This window comes from Carassius auratus, chromosome 27, assembly GCF_003368295.1.
Source record: "Carassius auratus strain Wakin chromosome 27, ASM336829v1, whole genome shotgun sequence".
Classification (NCBI taxonomy): Eukaryota; Metazoa; Chordata; class Actinopteri; order Cypriniformes; family Cyprinidae; genus Carassius; species Carassius auratus.
The window spans coordinates 29,202,229-29,221,139 of NC_039269.1; the positions used below are offsets into that span (position 1 = coordinate 29,202,229).

The window sequence follows — 18,911 nt, forward strand, 5'->3', positions numbered from 1 at the left end:
ACATAGTTGTCAAGAATCAACTTCTATGAACAATCACTGGCTCCAGTTGCACAGCTTACTCTCATTCTCACACATTCATACTAATAAAGGCTTACGAAAACAAAAACCTGCGTTAACCATTGAACGCCTGAACTATTTAGCCTCTGCATCCTCTCCGTATGATCAGGCCATCTACAAACCAATCTTGCGTTTAACTCAGCTCTTCCCAACTTTGGGGTAATAATTGGCCTAAATATACGCTCGAGATGGTACCCCCACTCTCTGAGCCATCAATTCTAGATGCCCTGATCAACCTGACCATCATCCCCTTCCCTATACCCCTTCGTCCTCTTTTTACTATTTCCCAACACTTTGTTCAACTAACTGTTTTATAGCTTGTTTATGTCATGGCCCTAGCTAGTGAAAGGGAGTTAATTAGTTAGCTGACGTTTGGGAGCAGGGCCACGCCTAATTGTCTGGCCTAAATATAAACTATGAAAATATATATATATATATATAAAAAAAAATATATATATATATATATATATATATATATATATATATATATATATATAAATATATAAACCCATTGGTCTCTGGCACATCACTCAAAAATAACTGTTAAAAAAACAAAATAAAATGAGACATTTTAATAAGTCAAATAAGTCATATCACAGCAGAAATGTGAAACATATTATAATGTGTTCTATGAGAGTGTGTTTGCCGTGTGTGTGTGTGTGTGTGTGTGAGTTTTTTATACATTGGGAATATTCTGTAGTCTGAGCCCTTTGTTTGAGTATAAATCTTTACTGGATTGTCTCAGATTTTGTATATTTAAAAAAAGAAATAAAAATTCAGTAAATTCCATTAATTCCCATATGTGTCAAATGACCCACGAGGGACACTTGTGTTACTTTTTTATTGCAACAATTTAAACTCCTTGAATCCACTCTAATTTAAATTTTTTTGTTTGTTTGTTTTCGAGGTGCAAGTGTGAGAAAAGTAAAGAAATCTTGGACCGGTACAATCAACACATTATTTAAAAATAAATAAATAAAAAATCTGAGGGACGAATGAAGGTTAATCACATCACAGCCTGCACAATGTTTTTATCGGTTTTATTTAAATATATCGTGCTGTCCTACCAAGTACTGTGTTTTTACCATGCACCAACTTAATTTATATCAGTAAAAAATAAAGTAATTTCTAAAAAAGTTCTAAAGTTCCTTACTGCAAAATGACTAATACAATTATTTTATTGCTTCTCCAGTGTAATATGCATTGCATTTTGGGCATTTTTAAATGATATTTCGTGCAATTAACAGTAACTGTACATTGGGAATTTACAGCAGTAGTGTTACTGTAGTTGACGTTTGTTTCCCTCAAAGAATCAGCGACTCTATGCAACCTTGAGAAAAACGAATGGAACGAAAACTGAACTGTAATGTTGACTGCTTCTATTTTCATGAAAACCCACATCATACTGCTTTTTAATGACATGATGATTAATAAACGACAACATATTTACATATTTGGATGAACGATCCTTTTAATTACTGGTGAAAATTACATTGACCTATTGATTTGTAAGTGCAAAATTTTCAGTGCAGAAAAAAAAATGATTCTAGTAAAGCATGTGCTGTTAAACAAAATTATTGCTGGCTTGTAGATAAGAGTGTAAAACAACAATGCAAACATGTAATGGAGCTGAAACATGAATTGTCAGGGATGCAACTCAAGTTTGAATATTAGAGGAAACCAAAGGAAGACGAAGCTAAACTAATATAAATGCCAGTGTAAATGTGTATTTGGGAATAAAGCCAAATCACTCGTATTCAAATCAGGGATTTTTTTGCACTTAAAAGTACAATCTCATTGTTTCTATGTATTCATTTCTTACTTACCTGAGATAAAAATGGAAATCAGTTGCTGCAATCTTCATGTTGTACATTAAACATATAATATAAGCAAATGCATATTTATTCATTCACAATATGGACCAAAGGCATGAAATCGATCTGTAATATGTATAAGATACAGCAACAGCGATAAAGACAACAGCAGAACTCCAATCTTAGAAAGACAATCAGTCATAGTTTGGGGGGCGTCCAGGTGAAGAAGTTCACACCGTGCAGTTCCTCAGGAAGATATGATTGCTCCACCGGTCCGCTGTAGTTTGGGTTGTATTTGTATCCTTTGGCGTAGCCCAGATTCTTCATCAGTTTGGTGGGAGCGTTGCGCAGGTGGAGGGGAACGGACGGTAACGGACCCTGATGGCTCCTCAGAGAGGACTTGACGTTGTTATAGGCCTTGTACACCTCCACAGACTTGGGCGCTCGGGCCATATAAACCACACACTGCGCCAGAATGACCTCAAATAATTTGAGAAGAGATGTAGGAGAGAATGAAGATAAACGCTAGTGAGGAACAGCAGGGTAACACCTAGAACAAGTATCTAAACCTTAATGAATTTAGAGAGATTACAAAGGCAAACCTTGGTTTTGTTAATATTTTTATTTTGAAGAAGACTAACATGAATAGTGATTAAGGGCAAAACTGTTAAATGCCATGGATTAATATTTTCTGTGTAATCCACTATTTTGTAGAGGAGGGTCAAAATGAGTTTAGAAAGATGGTTTTATTTTCACCCAGAGATAGGCACAACAGGTCTCTTAATTTGCTGGTTATTAATAGTAAGGTAGTGATGAAGTATTGGGTATGATTAGGGGTGTAGAATATGGTCATGCAGAATATGTGCTTTATAAGCAACTAGTTAATAGTGAGAATTGGTCGTAAATTGGCACTAAAGTGTTACCAATGTTTAATTTGGTATTTTTATTTTTAAGGCCCTGCATGATTCATTTCCAGAGATATCAGGGACTCAATATGGCTCCATGAGTACACATTTTCAGTGGTCAAAAACCAAATGTACAGTATTGTTCAAAATAATAGCAGTACAATGTGACTAACTAGAATAATCAAGGTTTTTAGTATATTTTTTATTGCTACGTGGCAAACAAGTTACCAGTAGGTTCAGTAGATTCTCAGAAAACAAACAAGACCCAGCATTCATGATATGCACGCTCTTAAGGCTTTGCAATTGGGCAATTAGTTGAAAGGGGTGTGTTCAAAAAAAATATCAGTGTGGCATTCAATCACTGAGGTCATCAATTTTGTGAAAAAAAGGATGAACGTGCATTTGAAAGCCTGAGGAAAATGGGTCGTTCAAGACATTGCTCAGAAGAACAGCGAACTTTGATTTAAAATTGGATTGGAGAGGGGAAAACCTATAAAGAGGTGCAAACAAATATAGGCTGTTCAGTTAAAATGATCTCCAATGCCTTAAAATGGAGAGCAAAACCAGAGAGACGTGGAGGAAAACGGAAGACAACCATCAAAATGGATAGAAGAATAACCAGAATGGCAAAGGCTCAGCCAATGATCACCTCCAGGATGATCAAAGACAGTCTGGAGTTACCTGTAAGTACTGTGACAGTTAAAAGACGTCTGTGTGAAGCTAATCTATTTTCAAGAATCCCCCGCAAAGTCCCTCTGTTAAAAAAAAGGCATGTGCAGAAGAGGTTACAATTTGCCAAAGACACATCAACTGGCCTAAAGAGAAATGGAGGAACATTTTGTGGACTGATGAGAGTAAAATTGTTCTTTTTGGGTCCAAGGGCCACAGGCAGTTTGTGAGACGACCCCCAAACTCTGAATTCAAGCCACAGTACACAGTGAAGACAGTGAAGCATGGAGGTGCAAGCATCATGATATGGGCATGTTTCTCCTACTATGGTGTTGGGCCTATTTATCGCATACCAGGGATCATGGATCAGTTTGCATATGTTAAAATACTTGAAGAGGTCATGTTGCCCTATGCTGAAGAGGACATGCCCTTGAAATGGTTGTTTCAACAAGACAATGACCCCAAACCCACTAGTAAACGGGCAAAGTCTTGGTTCCAAACCAACAAAATTAATGTTATGGAGTGGCCAGCCCAATCTCCAGACCTTAATCCAATTGAGAACTTGTGGGGTGATATCAAAAATGCAGTTTCTGAAGCAAAACCAAGAAATATAAATGAATTGTGGAATATTGTTAAAGAATCATGGAGTGGAATAACAGCTGAGAGGTGCCACAAGTTGGTTGACTCCAACCAATGTGAAGCAGTTTTAAAAAACTGTGGTCATACAACAATCAGTTTAGTGATTAACAGGATTGCTAAATCCTAGAAACAAAAACGTTTGAACAAAATAGTTTTGAGTTTGTACAGTCAACGGCAGACACTGCTATTTTTTTGAACACACCCCTTTCAACTAATTGCCCAATTGCACAGCCTTAAGAGCGTGCATATCATAGATGCAGGGTCTTGTTTGTTTTCTGACAATCTACTGAACCTACTGGTAACTTGTTTGCCACGTAGCAATAAAAAATATACTAAAAACCTTGATTATTCTGTTTAGTCACATTGTACTGCTATTATTTTGAACAATACTGTAGGTCTCTTAGTATTCTGAATGTCTGAAGCTGAAACTAGAAATGTTTTTTTGTTTCCTTTTATCAAAACAATGTATCAAAATAAATTAATTAAGCTCCCATCTTTTAAGTAATTTCCCCCCTGGATTACTCAATCAATATTCATACACTTTTTTTTTTATCTTATTTTCTTCATACCATATCAGTATTCATAAAGCATTTCTACAGGCTAAGAAAATTTAATATAAATTAAAATAATAATGGGCCTAAATGATGAGAAGTGTGTAGATTCTCAGCCCTGGCAGTATCTGTGTTGCGTGTGTGTGTGTGTGTGTGTGTGGTACCTCACACTCGGGCATGCCGATGAAGTGACATGCCTGAAACGCTGATACGGCTTGAGTGAGCGCCGCTGGGTCTGCCAGACCTTCAGGAGAGTCCACAACACATCTAGTCTGTCAAGACGCTCACTTTGGGATTATACACTAATCATGAAGTTTCTATTGTAGTAAAACAGCGGTTTTGGGAAATGTTGAACAGTTTCCCTGTAACTCCGTTAATAAGTTGAGTTGAAAAGGAGCGTCTGCTTACCGATATCCTCGCTGGCGAAGCGGACGAGTCTGCGGGCCACATACAGCGGGTCTTCACCACCCTCCAGCATTCTGGCCAGCCAGTAGAGGGCAGCGTTGGGCTCGGAGCCTCGCATTGACTTGTGAAGGGCTGAGATACAGTTATAGTGCTCCTCGCCTGTGTGCGGCACACACGTCAGATTTTACAATCCAAACTAACTGTGGATATACTGTAGATGTATGGAGAGCATTACACAATACATTTTCTAAGCATTTAACAAAAAACACTGGTGTTTACTTGCATCTTGTTGTATAGTTTTCACCAGCATCTTGCAAGTGTTTACAATGGCAAAGAATTGCAGCAGCTTACCTCAAAAATGATAACACTTTTTTTTTTCATTGAATAACTCATCCCCCGTCTCTTAGTGCATTGTGTGGCCTTCTTGAGAATCAGTACGTTTTCATCTTTAGTAATAGTTGTGTTTGAGACCCTCAGTTGTCCTCAATATTTAAAGATGGATCTCAAAATCATACAGTCACTTTTTGGAAAGGGTTAACATTTTTAGAAGATAGTTGAACTGCTCAAGACCAAATCGTGAACTATTATCACATATTATAAAAACAGTCGTGGATCATCCAGGAAATGACACAGTATTAAGATTCAAGGGTATGTAAACTTTTGAACGTGGTCATTTTTATAAATTCAGTTCTTATTTTGTCATGTGGAGAATATATAAATATATGTTACAGTATGTGTAATAGCTTATTAAGGACTGTATTAAACAATAACATGCAATTTTAACATGCAATCCCTTATTTTGTTCAAATTAACATTTTGCTATTCTGCATGTAAACTTATGTCAAAATACTTTATTAAGCTAAAAACATCCAACCAGCACAAATTCAAGACCCTAAGAGCTATACCACAATCAGATTGCAAATGTACTCCAATTTAAGGGAAGTCGTGGCCTAGTGGTTAGTGAGTTTGACTCCTAACCCTAGGGTTGTGGGTTCGAATCTCGGGTCAATACCGAGACTGATGTGTCCTTGAGCAAGGCACTGAACCCCCAAATGCTCCCCGGGTGCAGCAGCATAAATGGCTGCCCACTGCTCTGTGTGTGTGTTCACTGCTCTGTGTGTGTGTTCACTGCTCTGTGTGTGTGCACTTCGGATGGGTTAAATGCACTTCGAATGTGTCACGTCACGTCACTCACTCACTTAAATGCAGAGCACGAATTCCGAGTATGGGTCACCATGCTTGGTTGAATGTCACGTCACTAGAAATTTTTGACAAGTGCCATAGAGCTTGTTCAGTGGCCAGACTTGAATTCGGTGGATCTGTTTGTTTGTTACAGGTGAGACACAATAACTGTACTTTATGAAACAAACTGATGACTTGAGTACAAACAGGACACACCTGCTTTATCATAAAGGATGTGGGATCTCTGAAGACCTTCTTTGATGTGCTGCTCACGCACTGTTATTGACTGCGGGCCGGTGTGGGGTTTGGGTGAAGTGGTGCGCACCTGTGCCACACACGCCTGCACCGCCAGCTGCAGACCGTTGAGAGCGACTCGAGCGTCTCCATCACACAGGTGTGCCACCGTGTCCAGCGCCTTCTGCTCGATACACACCTGAGATCTGAACACAGACAGCACACAGAGCTCAGGCCTGCTCAACCAACCAGACTCTCATGTTAAGAAATACACTAAATAATCAAGAAATGTACAAGATAATTAAAGTATATACAGGTAAATCTCAATAAATTATAATGTTGTGGAAAAGTTCATTTATTTCAGTAATTCAAATCAAATTGTGAAACAACTCAAAACACCTGCAAATGTTTCCTGAGCCTTTAACCGGGTCTCTCAGTTTGGTTCACTAGGCTACACAATCATGGGGAAGACTGCTGATCTGACAGTTGTCCAGAAGACAATCATTGACACCCTTCCCAAGGAGGGGAAGCCACAAACATTCATTGCCAAAGAAGCTGGCTGTTCACAGAGTGCTGTATCCAAGCATGTTAACAGAAAGTTGAGTGGAAGGAAAAAGTGTGGAAGAAAAAGATGCACAACCAACTGAGAGAACCGCAGCTTTATGAGGATTGTCAACCAAACTGGATTCAAGAATTTGAGAGAACTTCACAAGGAATGGACTGATGCTGGGGTCAAGACATCAAGAGCACCACACACAGACGTGTCAAGAGATTTACTGAACCACAGACAACTTCAGAGGAGTCTTACCTGGGATAAGGAGAAGAAAAACTGGACTGTTGCCCAGTGATCCAAAGTGAGAGCAAGTTTTGTATTTCATTTGGAAACCAAGGCCCTAGAGTCTGGAGGAAGTTGCTTGAAGTCCAGTGTTAGGTTTCAACAGTCTGTGATGATTTGGGGTGCAATGACATCTGCTGGTGTTGGTCCATTGTGTTTTTTGAAAACCAAAGTCACTGCACCCGTTTACCAATAAATTTAGGAGCACCGTATGCTTCTTTCTGCTGACCAGCTTTTTGAAGATGCTGATTTCAATTTCCATCTGGATTTGGCACCTACCCACACTGCCAAAAGCACCAAAAGTTGGTTAAATGTGGTGTGCTTGACTGGCCAGCAAACTCACCAGACCTGAACCCCAGAGAGAATCTATGGGCTATTGTCAAGAGTTAAATGAGAAACAAGAGACCAGACAATGCAGATGAGCTGAAAGCCACTGTCAAAGAAACCTGGGCTCCAGACCACCTCAGCAGTGCTACAAACTGATCACCTCCATGCCACGCTGAACTGAGGCAGTAATTAAAGCAAAAGGAGCCCCTACCAAGTATTGAGTACATGTGCAGTAAATGAACATACCTTCCAGAAGGCCAACAATTCACTGAAAATGTTCAAACAAAAACTTAAACTACATCGGTCAGTGTGCATGACATTTATTTAATGCATGAGTTTAACAATTTGAGTTGAATTACTGATAAAAATGAACTTTTCCATGACATTATAATTAACTGAGATGCACCTGTATTTAGAATTTATTATTTTACATACATCCTTGTTTCAAACTTACCAGTAAACATGACATACTTATATAATATTATATAATAATATAATCAACATAATATTAAATGCATTAAACATTACATTAAACCAGGATTTCCCAAAATGGGCAGTGGGTTTGTGAGTTGATAAAAAAACTAATAATTAATTCAATCATAATCATGTAAAATACATTATTTAAAAACTTAAACACTAAAATTAAGTTTTTGAATTTGTTGACCTGCATGTCAGTGTGACCATTAAATGTTACTGAACTGTAAATATGCAACTGTGTTATAAACTATGATCGTCCTCAGAGATATTTCAAGCAAATAAATAAGTCAAAAGGGTTTGGCTGACAAAAATGTTTGGGAATCCCTGCATTACATGAACAAAGATTAATAGACGTGAAAACAGCAATGACATTATACACACCTAAAAAAAAAAAAAAAAAAAAAAAAAATTGGCAAAAAAATATGTCCAGGTTTCCAGAATCAACTACTACTGAGGGAACAGACATTTTGAACGATTCACTGCAATTGTGTGAATAATATGTCAACATTAATCTAATTATGTACATTCTAAAATGTAATATATTACGAGCACTGATGACGCAATCAAGATTACATGTAATCAGTCAATTCCAAATCAAATGAAATTTGCAGTATGTTTTTTTTTTTAAATTGTAGTGTAACCACTTACATATATGTGTACATATCAACTTCATGAACCCTTTAATGTTTTTCTATCTAAAAAAAAAGAAAGAAAAAAAAAAAAAAACGGGTGAAACAAGGGACTCACTTCATACCCCACTAAAATCTGTTTTATTCATTTAAACCAGATTTAGCATTGCAGGGCCAGGTAGAGTGTCACTGGACCACAGACCAATCATACTATCCCAAATCACACCAGATCATTTGTGAACTGCTGCACTGGTTTCTTGTAGACAGTTATGACATTTCCATCATAAAATATTGGCGGAGTGAAATGAACACTTTGAAAGAATTTGAATCTCTGCCCTAAAGTTGAACTGGGACACGATAATGTTTAACTGGGGCACGGCTCTCATCTTACACATTTATGGCAGCTTCCATAAATGAAAGCGGACAATAAATAAAAATCTGACCTGGCATACAAGGTTACAGCCAACTTGAATGGAATAATGTTGAATGTTGTACAGTATGTTGAATGTTAAATTATGTAAATTTATGGTGACCGTTAAAAATTCCGGTAAAAAAAAAAAAGAGAAAAACTCAAGCCTTCTATGGTTTTGATTAAACAATTACATTTTTCATAAAAAAAAAGCAAGATGATCAATCAGTACACTGATAGCTATGGTATACTGCATATACTACAGCTGTCATAAAATAATAAGTACATTTATACTAGGGATGCACCGAAATTTCGGCCACCGAAAATTATCGGCCGAAAATGGCCTTTTCGGTTTTCGGCCGATAGACTTTTATCACCGAAACAACACGGCCGAAATGTTGTGATGACGCAAACAGAAACCGCGACCTGCACGTGCACCAGCATAGCGCAGACCACGAGCTCCACGCGACATTCACTTAACACCAGTGAGAACATTCTCTCTCTTCGTATTCCTTTATTCGCAGCACTAAAGCGTCTCCTAACAAAGAGATTAAGACGGACCACGAAGTGAAAACAAAGAAAAGTACAGTCTTATAAAGTCTGTTAGCACACGTCTCACTGAGATCTTGTCGGATCCTCTGCACTTCATCGCGAATGTGCTTGATCCGCGTTATAAAGACCATTACTTGGATGCGGAAATGAGGCAGCGCGCACGAGAAATGATCCAGGCCGCGCTGGATGCGGAGAACCCGCGCGGAGACGGAGAAGCGCCAAGAGCAGGAGACAGATCAGAGCGCAGAAAAAAAGACTCGTCTCTGCACCAGTTGAGTGGCATGCACCATCATTGTCTGATATGTTCAGTGGAATTCTGCAAGAAAGTGCCTCAAATAATAATAATAGGTTGGCTATTTTGTTCTTAGGCTACTATACACACACACACACACACACACACACACACACACACACACAAACATATATACATACATAATATCAGATTGTAGCCATATTTATGCTAGATTTTCTGCTAGATTTCTGCTTTAATTTGATAAAAATGTTTATTTATGCCCTGGCCCTATTTAAATACACTCTCTCAAATATTTCTCAAATGTCAGGCAGATGACAAGCTCAACTGCTCAACAGCTAGATGGTTATCTGTCTGAAGTCCCCATCCCCAGAAGTGATAACAGTCTTGCCAACTGGAGAAGTAATGCACTTTCTAGTCCTACATAGAAAATTTTCAAATGCACTTCACCTAAATGCACTTTGTTTTTATGAGAGAACTGTTCATTTTAAAACCTTTCTGCAGCCAGTAGGCCTGTACATTATTATTAAATATACACGAGTGGGATACATTTTTAGTTTGAATTTTATTTTCTAATGTGCGTTGTTGCAATGTGCTTAATAAATATTTGCATCATTTGTAATTATGTATTTTTATGTTTTTTTAAAAAAAAATAAGTTATGTAATTGTAATTATTTTTGAAACTTTAATATCAATTTATGCAATTGCAATGTCTTAATTTTAGTAAAGTTAGTACACGGTCATAGCAATAAATGCAACGGTACTAATAATTGGCATATTTTCTTTCGGTGTTTCGGTTTCGGTTTTCGGCCTTGGTTTTCTCTTTTTCGGTTTCGGCCAAGAATTTTCATTTCGGTGCATCCCTAATTTATACATTACATCTTTCGATTATACTTGTCTATTTTTGCATTAGTGGTGCCACTCATCAGCTGCTGAAAGAGTATATCGCAAGACCTAAAAGTGTATCGATCACTCCTCTCTTCCTTCTCTGCTAAAGTCTTCATTGCTAAAAGAACATACTATCAAAACAAAATTAAAACATTTAAAACATTTTTCTCTCTCCTTTGTCCTCCTCCTACCCCTCCTGCATCAACTCTTAACAGCTGATGACTATTCCACATTCTTCAGTAATAAAATTACAACCATCAGTAAACAATTCTCCACACCACAATCTGTTAAACATATCTTACCACCAAACATACACCCATTCACATCCTTCTCTCCACTCTCTGATGCAGAAATCTTTAAACTCATCCTTTCCAATTGTCCTACTACTTGTCTACTTGATCCTATTCCATCTAATCTCTTTCAAGCCATTTCTCCTGCAGTTGTTCTTGCACTCACTCACATCATTAACACATCACTCCACACTGGTGGTTTCCCCTCAGTATTTAAACAGACTCATATAACCCCACAGCTTAAGAAACTCACTCATAACCCATCTCTTTTAGTGAACTACAGACCGGTTTCCCTTCTTCCTTTCATTGCAAAAACACCTGAACAAATTGTGTTCAACCAAGTCTCTGCCTTTCTCACACAGAACAACCTCCTCGATAACAACCAGTCTGGTTTCAGAAGTGGACATTTAACTGAGACTGCATTGCTCTCAGTTGTTGAAGCTCTAAGACTGGCAAGAGAGGAATCCAAATCTTCAGTACCTATCCTGCTGGATCTGTCCGCTGCTTTTGACACAGTTAACCACCAGATCCTCCTGTCAAACCCTCCTGGCAAATGACATCTCAGGAACCACACTTCAATGGTTTGAGTCTTACCTATCAGATAGGTCCTTCAAAGTATCTTGGAGAGGTGAGGTGTCCAAGTCACAACATCTAACTACTGGGGTGCCTCAGGGCTCAGTTCTTGGACCACTTCTCTTCTCTGTCTACATGGCATCATTAGGTTCTGTCATTCAGAAACATGGCTTTTCATACCACTGCTATGCTGATGACTCTCAACTCTACCTCTCATACCATCCTGATGATCCGACGGTAGCTATTCGCATCTCAGCTTGTCTAACAGACATTTCTTCCTGGATGATGGACCATCACCTTCAACTCAACCTTGCCAAGACAGAACTGCTTGTGGTTAGGGCTGCACAATTTAGAGTGGCGTTTTATTGTGGCCTGCCTAAGGCACACCTGTGCAATAATCATGCTGTCTAATCAGCATCTTGATATGCCACACCTGTGAGGTTGATGGATTATCTCGGCAAAAGAGAAATGCTCACTAACATAGATTTAGACAGATTTGTGAACAATACTTGAGAGGAATAGGCCTTTTGTGTACATTGAAAAAGTCTTAGATCTTTGAGTTCAGCTCATGAAATATGGGGAAATATTTTGCAAAAACAAAAGTGTTGCCTTTATAATTTTATTCAGTGTATTTAACAAGTCAAACAGTACACACATCACACCTCTGTTAATCAAGTCTAGGTTAGCCTAAATGCAGTACATGTAGCAAGGTTTTTTAACTGATATAGATATTTGTAATTATTTAATTATTGATATATATATATATATATATATATATATATATATATATAGATAGATAAAAAAAAAACACTTGCTATGTCTACTGTGTTAGGCTACCCGAGACTTGTCAGAGACCAAGACTAGTGTTTGTTTTTCTAATTAACTACTGAGATATTTACATTAAATGGTTTTCCTGAGGCTTTCATTTCCTGAATGAAAGATTTTAAAAGCTGAGACTTTGTTTCATATCAGAAGTAACAGAACACAAAGCTTATTGTGATCTATCGAACGTGATGCACGATACAAATAATTTTTGGCAACGTTTTGTTCAAGCATCAGCTGAAAACACCACAGATTGATATTTTTCTTCACAGTCTCATTCTCATCAGTAAGTCACCGGCTGTTCTTCAGACTGAGAAAACTCATAAAACAACAAGAGCGTTCGGTTCAGCGAAACTCAACACCGTTTGTGTTTACAGCGGATGCTTCCATGACTCCTGAGGGCCCTAAAACCTGATCTGCAGCACTTCACAGCTGGTCCACTCGAGGCCGGGCTGAGACACAAACGTTTGTCCTACTTACCAATCCAAACCACTAATAAATCATCAAAATGAGGCAGTGAAGTCAGAAGATGGGCCGTCTCAGACCCGCCGTGATAACAAGGGCACGACTGACACTTACTCTGAGCAGACCTCTGAAGTGTCCTGTTCCACCGCATCCCCGTTCAACACCTGCAGTCCCAGAAAGTCTACAGCCCGGCGCAGGATCGAGCCCATCGCTTCCACCGACAGCCGCTCCAGAACCAGAACCCTGCAGCGACTCAGCAGCGCACTGTTGACCTGGAAGGACGGGTTCTCTGTGGTGGCACCAATAAGAGTGATCGTCCCACACTCCACGTGAGGCAAGAAGGTGTCCTGAGACAAGAACAGAGGAGACATGGGAGGACAAGAGAAGACACCATACTCTCCAAAAGGGCAGAAATATCAAAGGTGGGTCCGTTCTACAGGAAAGAAGATGACAGTGTCTTGGAAAAGCAAAACAGGTTAAATGATTAAAGCAGAACTCTTAGTATTTTCAGCTAATTTTCCTGCTTCAGACACATTAGGAAAATATAAATATGTATTTATTTTGTTCATTTCATTAAATGTGATTATTAAGCATTGATAGACACAACAGCGGTTGACCATAATGCTGTACAAATAAAATATAAAACAGAAAAAAATAACATCAGTAAAATCAAGAGAATTTAACATACAGGATTTAAAAAGTCAAGATTTCAATTTGGTTTTAAACTCATTGACAGAATTTGAAGCTTTCAATCATAAAATAAGGTTAATATGAATGCAGAATTAACCAGCAATTTAAGCTGAATCGGTGAAACGTATGAAATATAATAATAATAATAATAATAATAATAATAATAATAATAATAATAAACTTTGAATTGTGAATTGATTTTACTTTTACACAAATCAAATATTGAGTACAGATACACAAATAAATTATAACTCCATAAAAAAAAAAACACTGAGTACTACTTTTCAATTTGACTGGAGTAAAAGTTTTTTTTTTTATGTACTTAAGTATTAAATATAAAAAGTACTTATCAATGAATGTTTATTTTGCAAACTTCAACATTTTGTTTTTTATTTAATAATTCATATTGTATATATTTTATATAATCCTATCCTCTTTCTCTCTCTCTCTGTCTCTCTCTGTATTTATATTTGTTATATTTTAACTTTAGCTCCGCTGGTACAGTAAATTCAACATCTGTACTGATATGTGAGCAAAAAAGCAGGATTATCAATTGATGGCCATCAAAAGTGGCCTCATAATAGTCAGGAAAGTTGATTTGAAGAACTAATTAATGCATCAAATAATAAGCTATGTGTATTTTCATTATGGCTGAGTGATAAATCAGCACAATGAAGTCCAGTATACATATAAGTCCCTTGGTTTATTCAAAATGTGGTTCAGGTGGTTTAAATCCAGGATAAATAGGAAAGCATGAGGAGGGAATCCCTTTGGATGCTATATCGTCTGCTTCTTTTCTGAATATAATTCTGGATGTATTTAAAGCCACTGGTGTTTTTCTCTTCTTGACTGTCAGTCATACACAAATAAACACGCTTCCAGAGTGATCCTGTGCCAGCTGTCCCTACACCAGACATCTCACAACATTTCCAATTCCCACCTGATCACATACAGTGCTACCAAAATCTATTTGGAGACACAAGTCAAATGTAAAAAGTCTGAAATTTCAAATCAAGTTTCTGTATCTGAAATGCTACAGGATCTTTTTCCACTTTTCATCATTTTTGTCAGTACAGTACAAGTGCTCTGTGATTTCCATGATGCAGAACACATGGACGGAATCACCAAATCTAGTTATAAATACAGAATTGTCTGCAGAATGTCATGGAATTTGCCATGTTTGCATGAATAGATCCAAAGTATGTGTGTATCTCTGTGTCTCTCTTAAAGACTCTTAAAGTGTGAATGAATGGCACAGATGTGGGGTTTGAACTATTTAAGCATGTGTGACACTTGCTGTGTTTTCAGACATAAATACATGAAAAACATCTTTATATCATATACAATGAAACATAAAAGGTCTTTAAGGCAACCCATCAAAATAAAAGTTTGGTTTAAGTTGAAGAAATTGTGACAGAAATATGTTATAATTGTACAGTACAATGTTAAAATAACAATAATACAATCATTAAAACATATTTTTAAAAGTAATAACAACACATTTTTCCCTTTTATTTTTAAAAGTTGTTGTGCAGAACTTTGTTTGCCAAAATATAAAAGGGTTTGTTTATTTGTTTTGATTAAAAGATAAATCAATGTTTTTTTTGACTTCATTTGAACACCTAAATAAATAAATAAATTAATTAATTAATAAAAAATATATGCAACACAGAATTTCTAGTGGTAAGTAAATAAATTTTTTATTTTGCATTTATTTAATAGACCTACTTTTTGATTATTAAAATATGTAAAAAAATAAATAAATAAAACAAAACTGATTTGATAGGGCTGTAATGTAATGTAACTGACCTGCTGGGATTTGTTAAAGCGATGAATCTCATCGATGAACAGAATGGTCTTTCTCTTAAACAGACGGAGCTCATTCTGGGCCTGTTTGATGACCTCTCGCACATCGCCCGTGGACGCACTGGTGGCGGAGAGCGTCACAAAACGTCCTGTGCCTTTCTTCTTAACGGAACTGGCGATTATATGGGCCAAAGTGGTCTGTAAGCAACACGCAGACAAACAAAGTCTTTAACATTTTCTCACGCCTGACAAGCCGTACTTCTAGACTCAATTGAAATAGGGAGAATGACACAGACAGCCAACATTTGCTCTGCTGTGCTGTAAATCCATCTGACAATCTATAAAACACCAAAATAAATAAGTGAAACCAGACACGTTACGCAGGAAGGTCTGTACTGAATCTGATGGGCTACTAACACAACACAATCTGCACTGTCCACCACTACAGCAATCAACATACGCTTCTAGTCTGAAGACATCTGCCGTACAAACACTGAGGGCAAGATGATCACACGGTGCCATTATCTTCATGACAGTTCATTCTCATAACTGAAATACATTAAAGTATATCATCCTGTCCAGCCTTTTTAAAAATAGCACATTCATGTTCACTAAATGACCCTCAGGGACTATCATTACCTGTCAGCCGCTAATCTGAGCCTTTCACACGGTTTAACGAGTCACTTTACAATAGCATTCAATAGGGCCAACTAGCTCAAACAAAACCAAAGACTTCACACTATGTAACTTCACAATTATTAATGAATCTAATCTGAATAATAACACTGAAACAGGCTCTTACCACCTACAAAGAGTCTTCATTATTAGTCAAAATACTGAGTTCAAACAAGGAATGGAAAGATTGCACTGGAGTCAGATTACACTGTAATTATTATTCTACAGCAGCTGAGTGATGTGTTTTAAGAGTCTGGAAATATATAAACCATACTGTTCCAGCCAAACAATCTGGACTTGAGGAGTGCATAGAGCAGCAATGACATGCAAGATGCAGAAAGCATGTACCATTTTGGAGAAAGAAATGCTAATTTAGTGTGGACGGAAGGCCTAATTTATTTTTTAAAGAAGTTTAAATATTTGAGATTTAAACATTTATTTCACCAAAAAATGACATCTCTTCATTTCTGCTCAGCAGAAGAAAGAAACTGATACTGTACAGACTTCTGTAAAATATTAAGTTCACCCCCAAATTCAAACTCTGCCACTATTTACTCTGTTCTATACCTGCATGACACAACATAATTAAGAAAAATGCCTTTTTAAAAGACAATAAAAAAAAAAAAGATAAATAAATAAATCTTTACAGGTTTGTAAAGACATCACAATGTTTCCCATAGTATATTTTAAAGCTATTAAAATTACGTTTTCACGATTTCATTGGTCAAATACTTGTGAAAATGTGGGCTCAAGTAAACGATCAACATACTACACAAATGTGTTAATTCTAAACCTGGTGTCTCGGGGAACACGATTAAATACTTCTGAAACACGTTATCAAGCTGAAATCCTGTTTATAACATGTATTCTTTAAGAGATTCTGGGTCAAAGACCAAAGATTCACACTCTGGTGTCATCGAAATCATTGAATATGATTTACCAAAACTGGTTTTATTTAAACGAGAAGCTTTTTTAATTCAATCATCTACTTGAATGTTTCAAATAACTTTTGCTAAAACTAAATGCTGTGAAATACGGCTTCAACATCATATTAACATGTAAAAATAATAATAATAATAAAAACTTCAGACCTGTGCGTATTAAAATATTCAAATAATGCAATGACACCTCATTTTTTTATATTAGAAATGATTAAAAACGTCTTGCTGAGAAACCTAGGGGCTACTGATTCTAGTTCTCTCTAAATATGCCAGACAAGAGTTTTTGGTATAAATTATCTTTACACTTAATGTCATTTGGGACACCTTTAGATTAACTTTTTATTGTTTTGATGCTTGGTAATCCCTTTTCATCTTTCACCCAACTACACGAGTTTGATCACACACCCCTTAATAGAAGACTTGAAGGTATATCTGGTGCACAAGAGTGAACCAGCTACAAACCAGAGACCTTTCCACAGCCCGGAGGCCCCCAGAGAATGAGAGAGGGGATCTCCTGAGACTGCAGCAGGGATCTGAGCAGGGTCTGCTCTCCGATCAGCTTGTTCTGGCCGAAATACTCCTCCAGAGTGCTGGGTCTCAAGACTTCTGCCAGGGGTTTGTCATGGTTCAGCCTCAGCGCTTTTGCGCCAGCTCCATCGGGACACTCGGGTTTCTCCATCATCACTCTCAGACCTGGAGCAGGGGTTTCTGACTCGCTCCTCTGTTTCTGATCGCTCGCTTTGGCTCTGGACTGAAACACGGAGAACACTGCAGCAGCTGGAGGGGTGTCTGGGGTGTTAGTACGGGCCTTTTTGGACGGAGGTCCTGCTGGTTCCTCTTGAGCTGCTGTGTGCTGATGGACATCGCTCTGTAAACACTCGTCCAAGTGCGCGTTAATTCTGTCTGGATCAAAGTCACCGGCGCAAACCGGACACTTCACTGTAACACTGTCTGACACTTTCTGCGACATGGTCGCGCTGTATTCCTGTGTTTATCACTAAGCTCTCACTGACATTTACCCACATGTAGAAAAAGAGCGCTCTTCCGAGAGTTTATGACGCGGGGGTATTGTAATCTCGCGATATTCTTCTTTACCGACACAGCAAACTTCCACATGAACTTTGAACCGCAGCCAAAACTTTCTGAATCAATCAGACATTCGGTTAAACTTCTAAAATATCCTGACAGTGATTCCTGCACTATTTGTTCACCACAGCGAGAAACAGATTCGACAGAAGTCTACATCGATTCATAACTGAACGGTTCTTCTGAACCGATTCGTTTTGATGAATCGTTAACGCTAAAAGTGGATGGAATGATTCAAATGAGTCGATTATTTTTAATGAATCAAACACATACAGCTTGCAACTCACAGCTACTTCATATGACAAGGTTAAGATGTCAAGTAGAAAAGTATATAAATATAAACTTTGTCATAGGACGCAGTTAAATATTTAGCTTCATAAAAGAAAGAAAGAAAGAAAAAAAAAACACTGAGTTTTTAAATAGCAAATTGCAAAAGTCATGTAAAACAAAAACTGCGCCTGCGAAAAGTTAAATAATAAATTATGTTTGCTTTCAAATTTCTTTATGTTGTATGTTTGTGTGTAGGCCTACTTATGTTATTTTGTATGTTTTATTACCAGACCAGGTTGATATTACTGTATGTGTATCATCTGCTAAGCTACATAATGAAACATATTTCACAGTTACTTTCTGTTGCAGAATTGTATTAATGCACTTATTAATTTCCTCTTTGTTTTACACATCTAGCTGTGAAAAGAAAGTAAGACATGAGAGGCCAGTGCCTGACATGAAGCTGCTGA

General features: G+C 37.5%; 1 protein-coding gene across 1 annotated transcript; it reads right to left on the reverse strand.

Annotated features, from left to right (window-relative positions):
* Window positions 1-1,510: 1,510 nt before the first annotated feature.
* Window positions 1,511-18,317, reverse strand: wrnip1 (WRN helicase interacting protein 1). The gene is made up of 7 exons (XM_026207079.1): window positions 17,555-18,317; window positions 15,473-15,667; window positions 13,088-13,320; window positions 6,439-6,662; window positions 5,044-5,199; window positions 4,800-4,879; window positions 1,511-2,351 (listed from the first exon to the last, which is right to left on the reverse strand). Exons 1-7 carry the CDS (start codon window positions 18,053-18,055, stop codon window positions 2,070-2,072), a joined length of 1,671 nt encoding a protein of 556 aa, XP_026062864.1. The 5' UTR covers window positions 18,056-18,317; the 3' UTR covers window positions 1,511-2,069.
* Window positions 18,318-18,911: the final 594 nt, after the last annotated feature.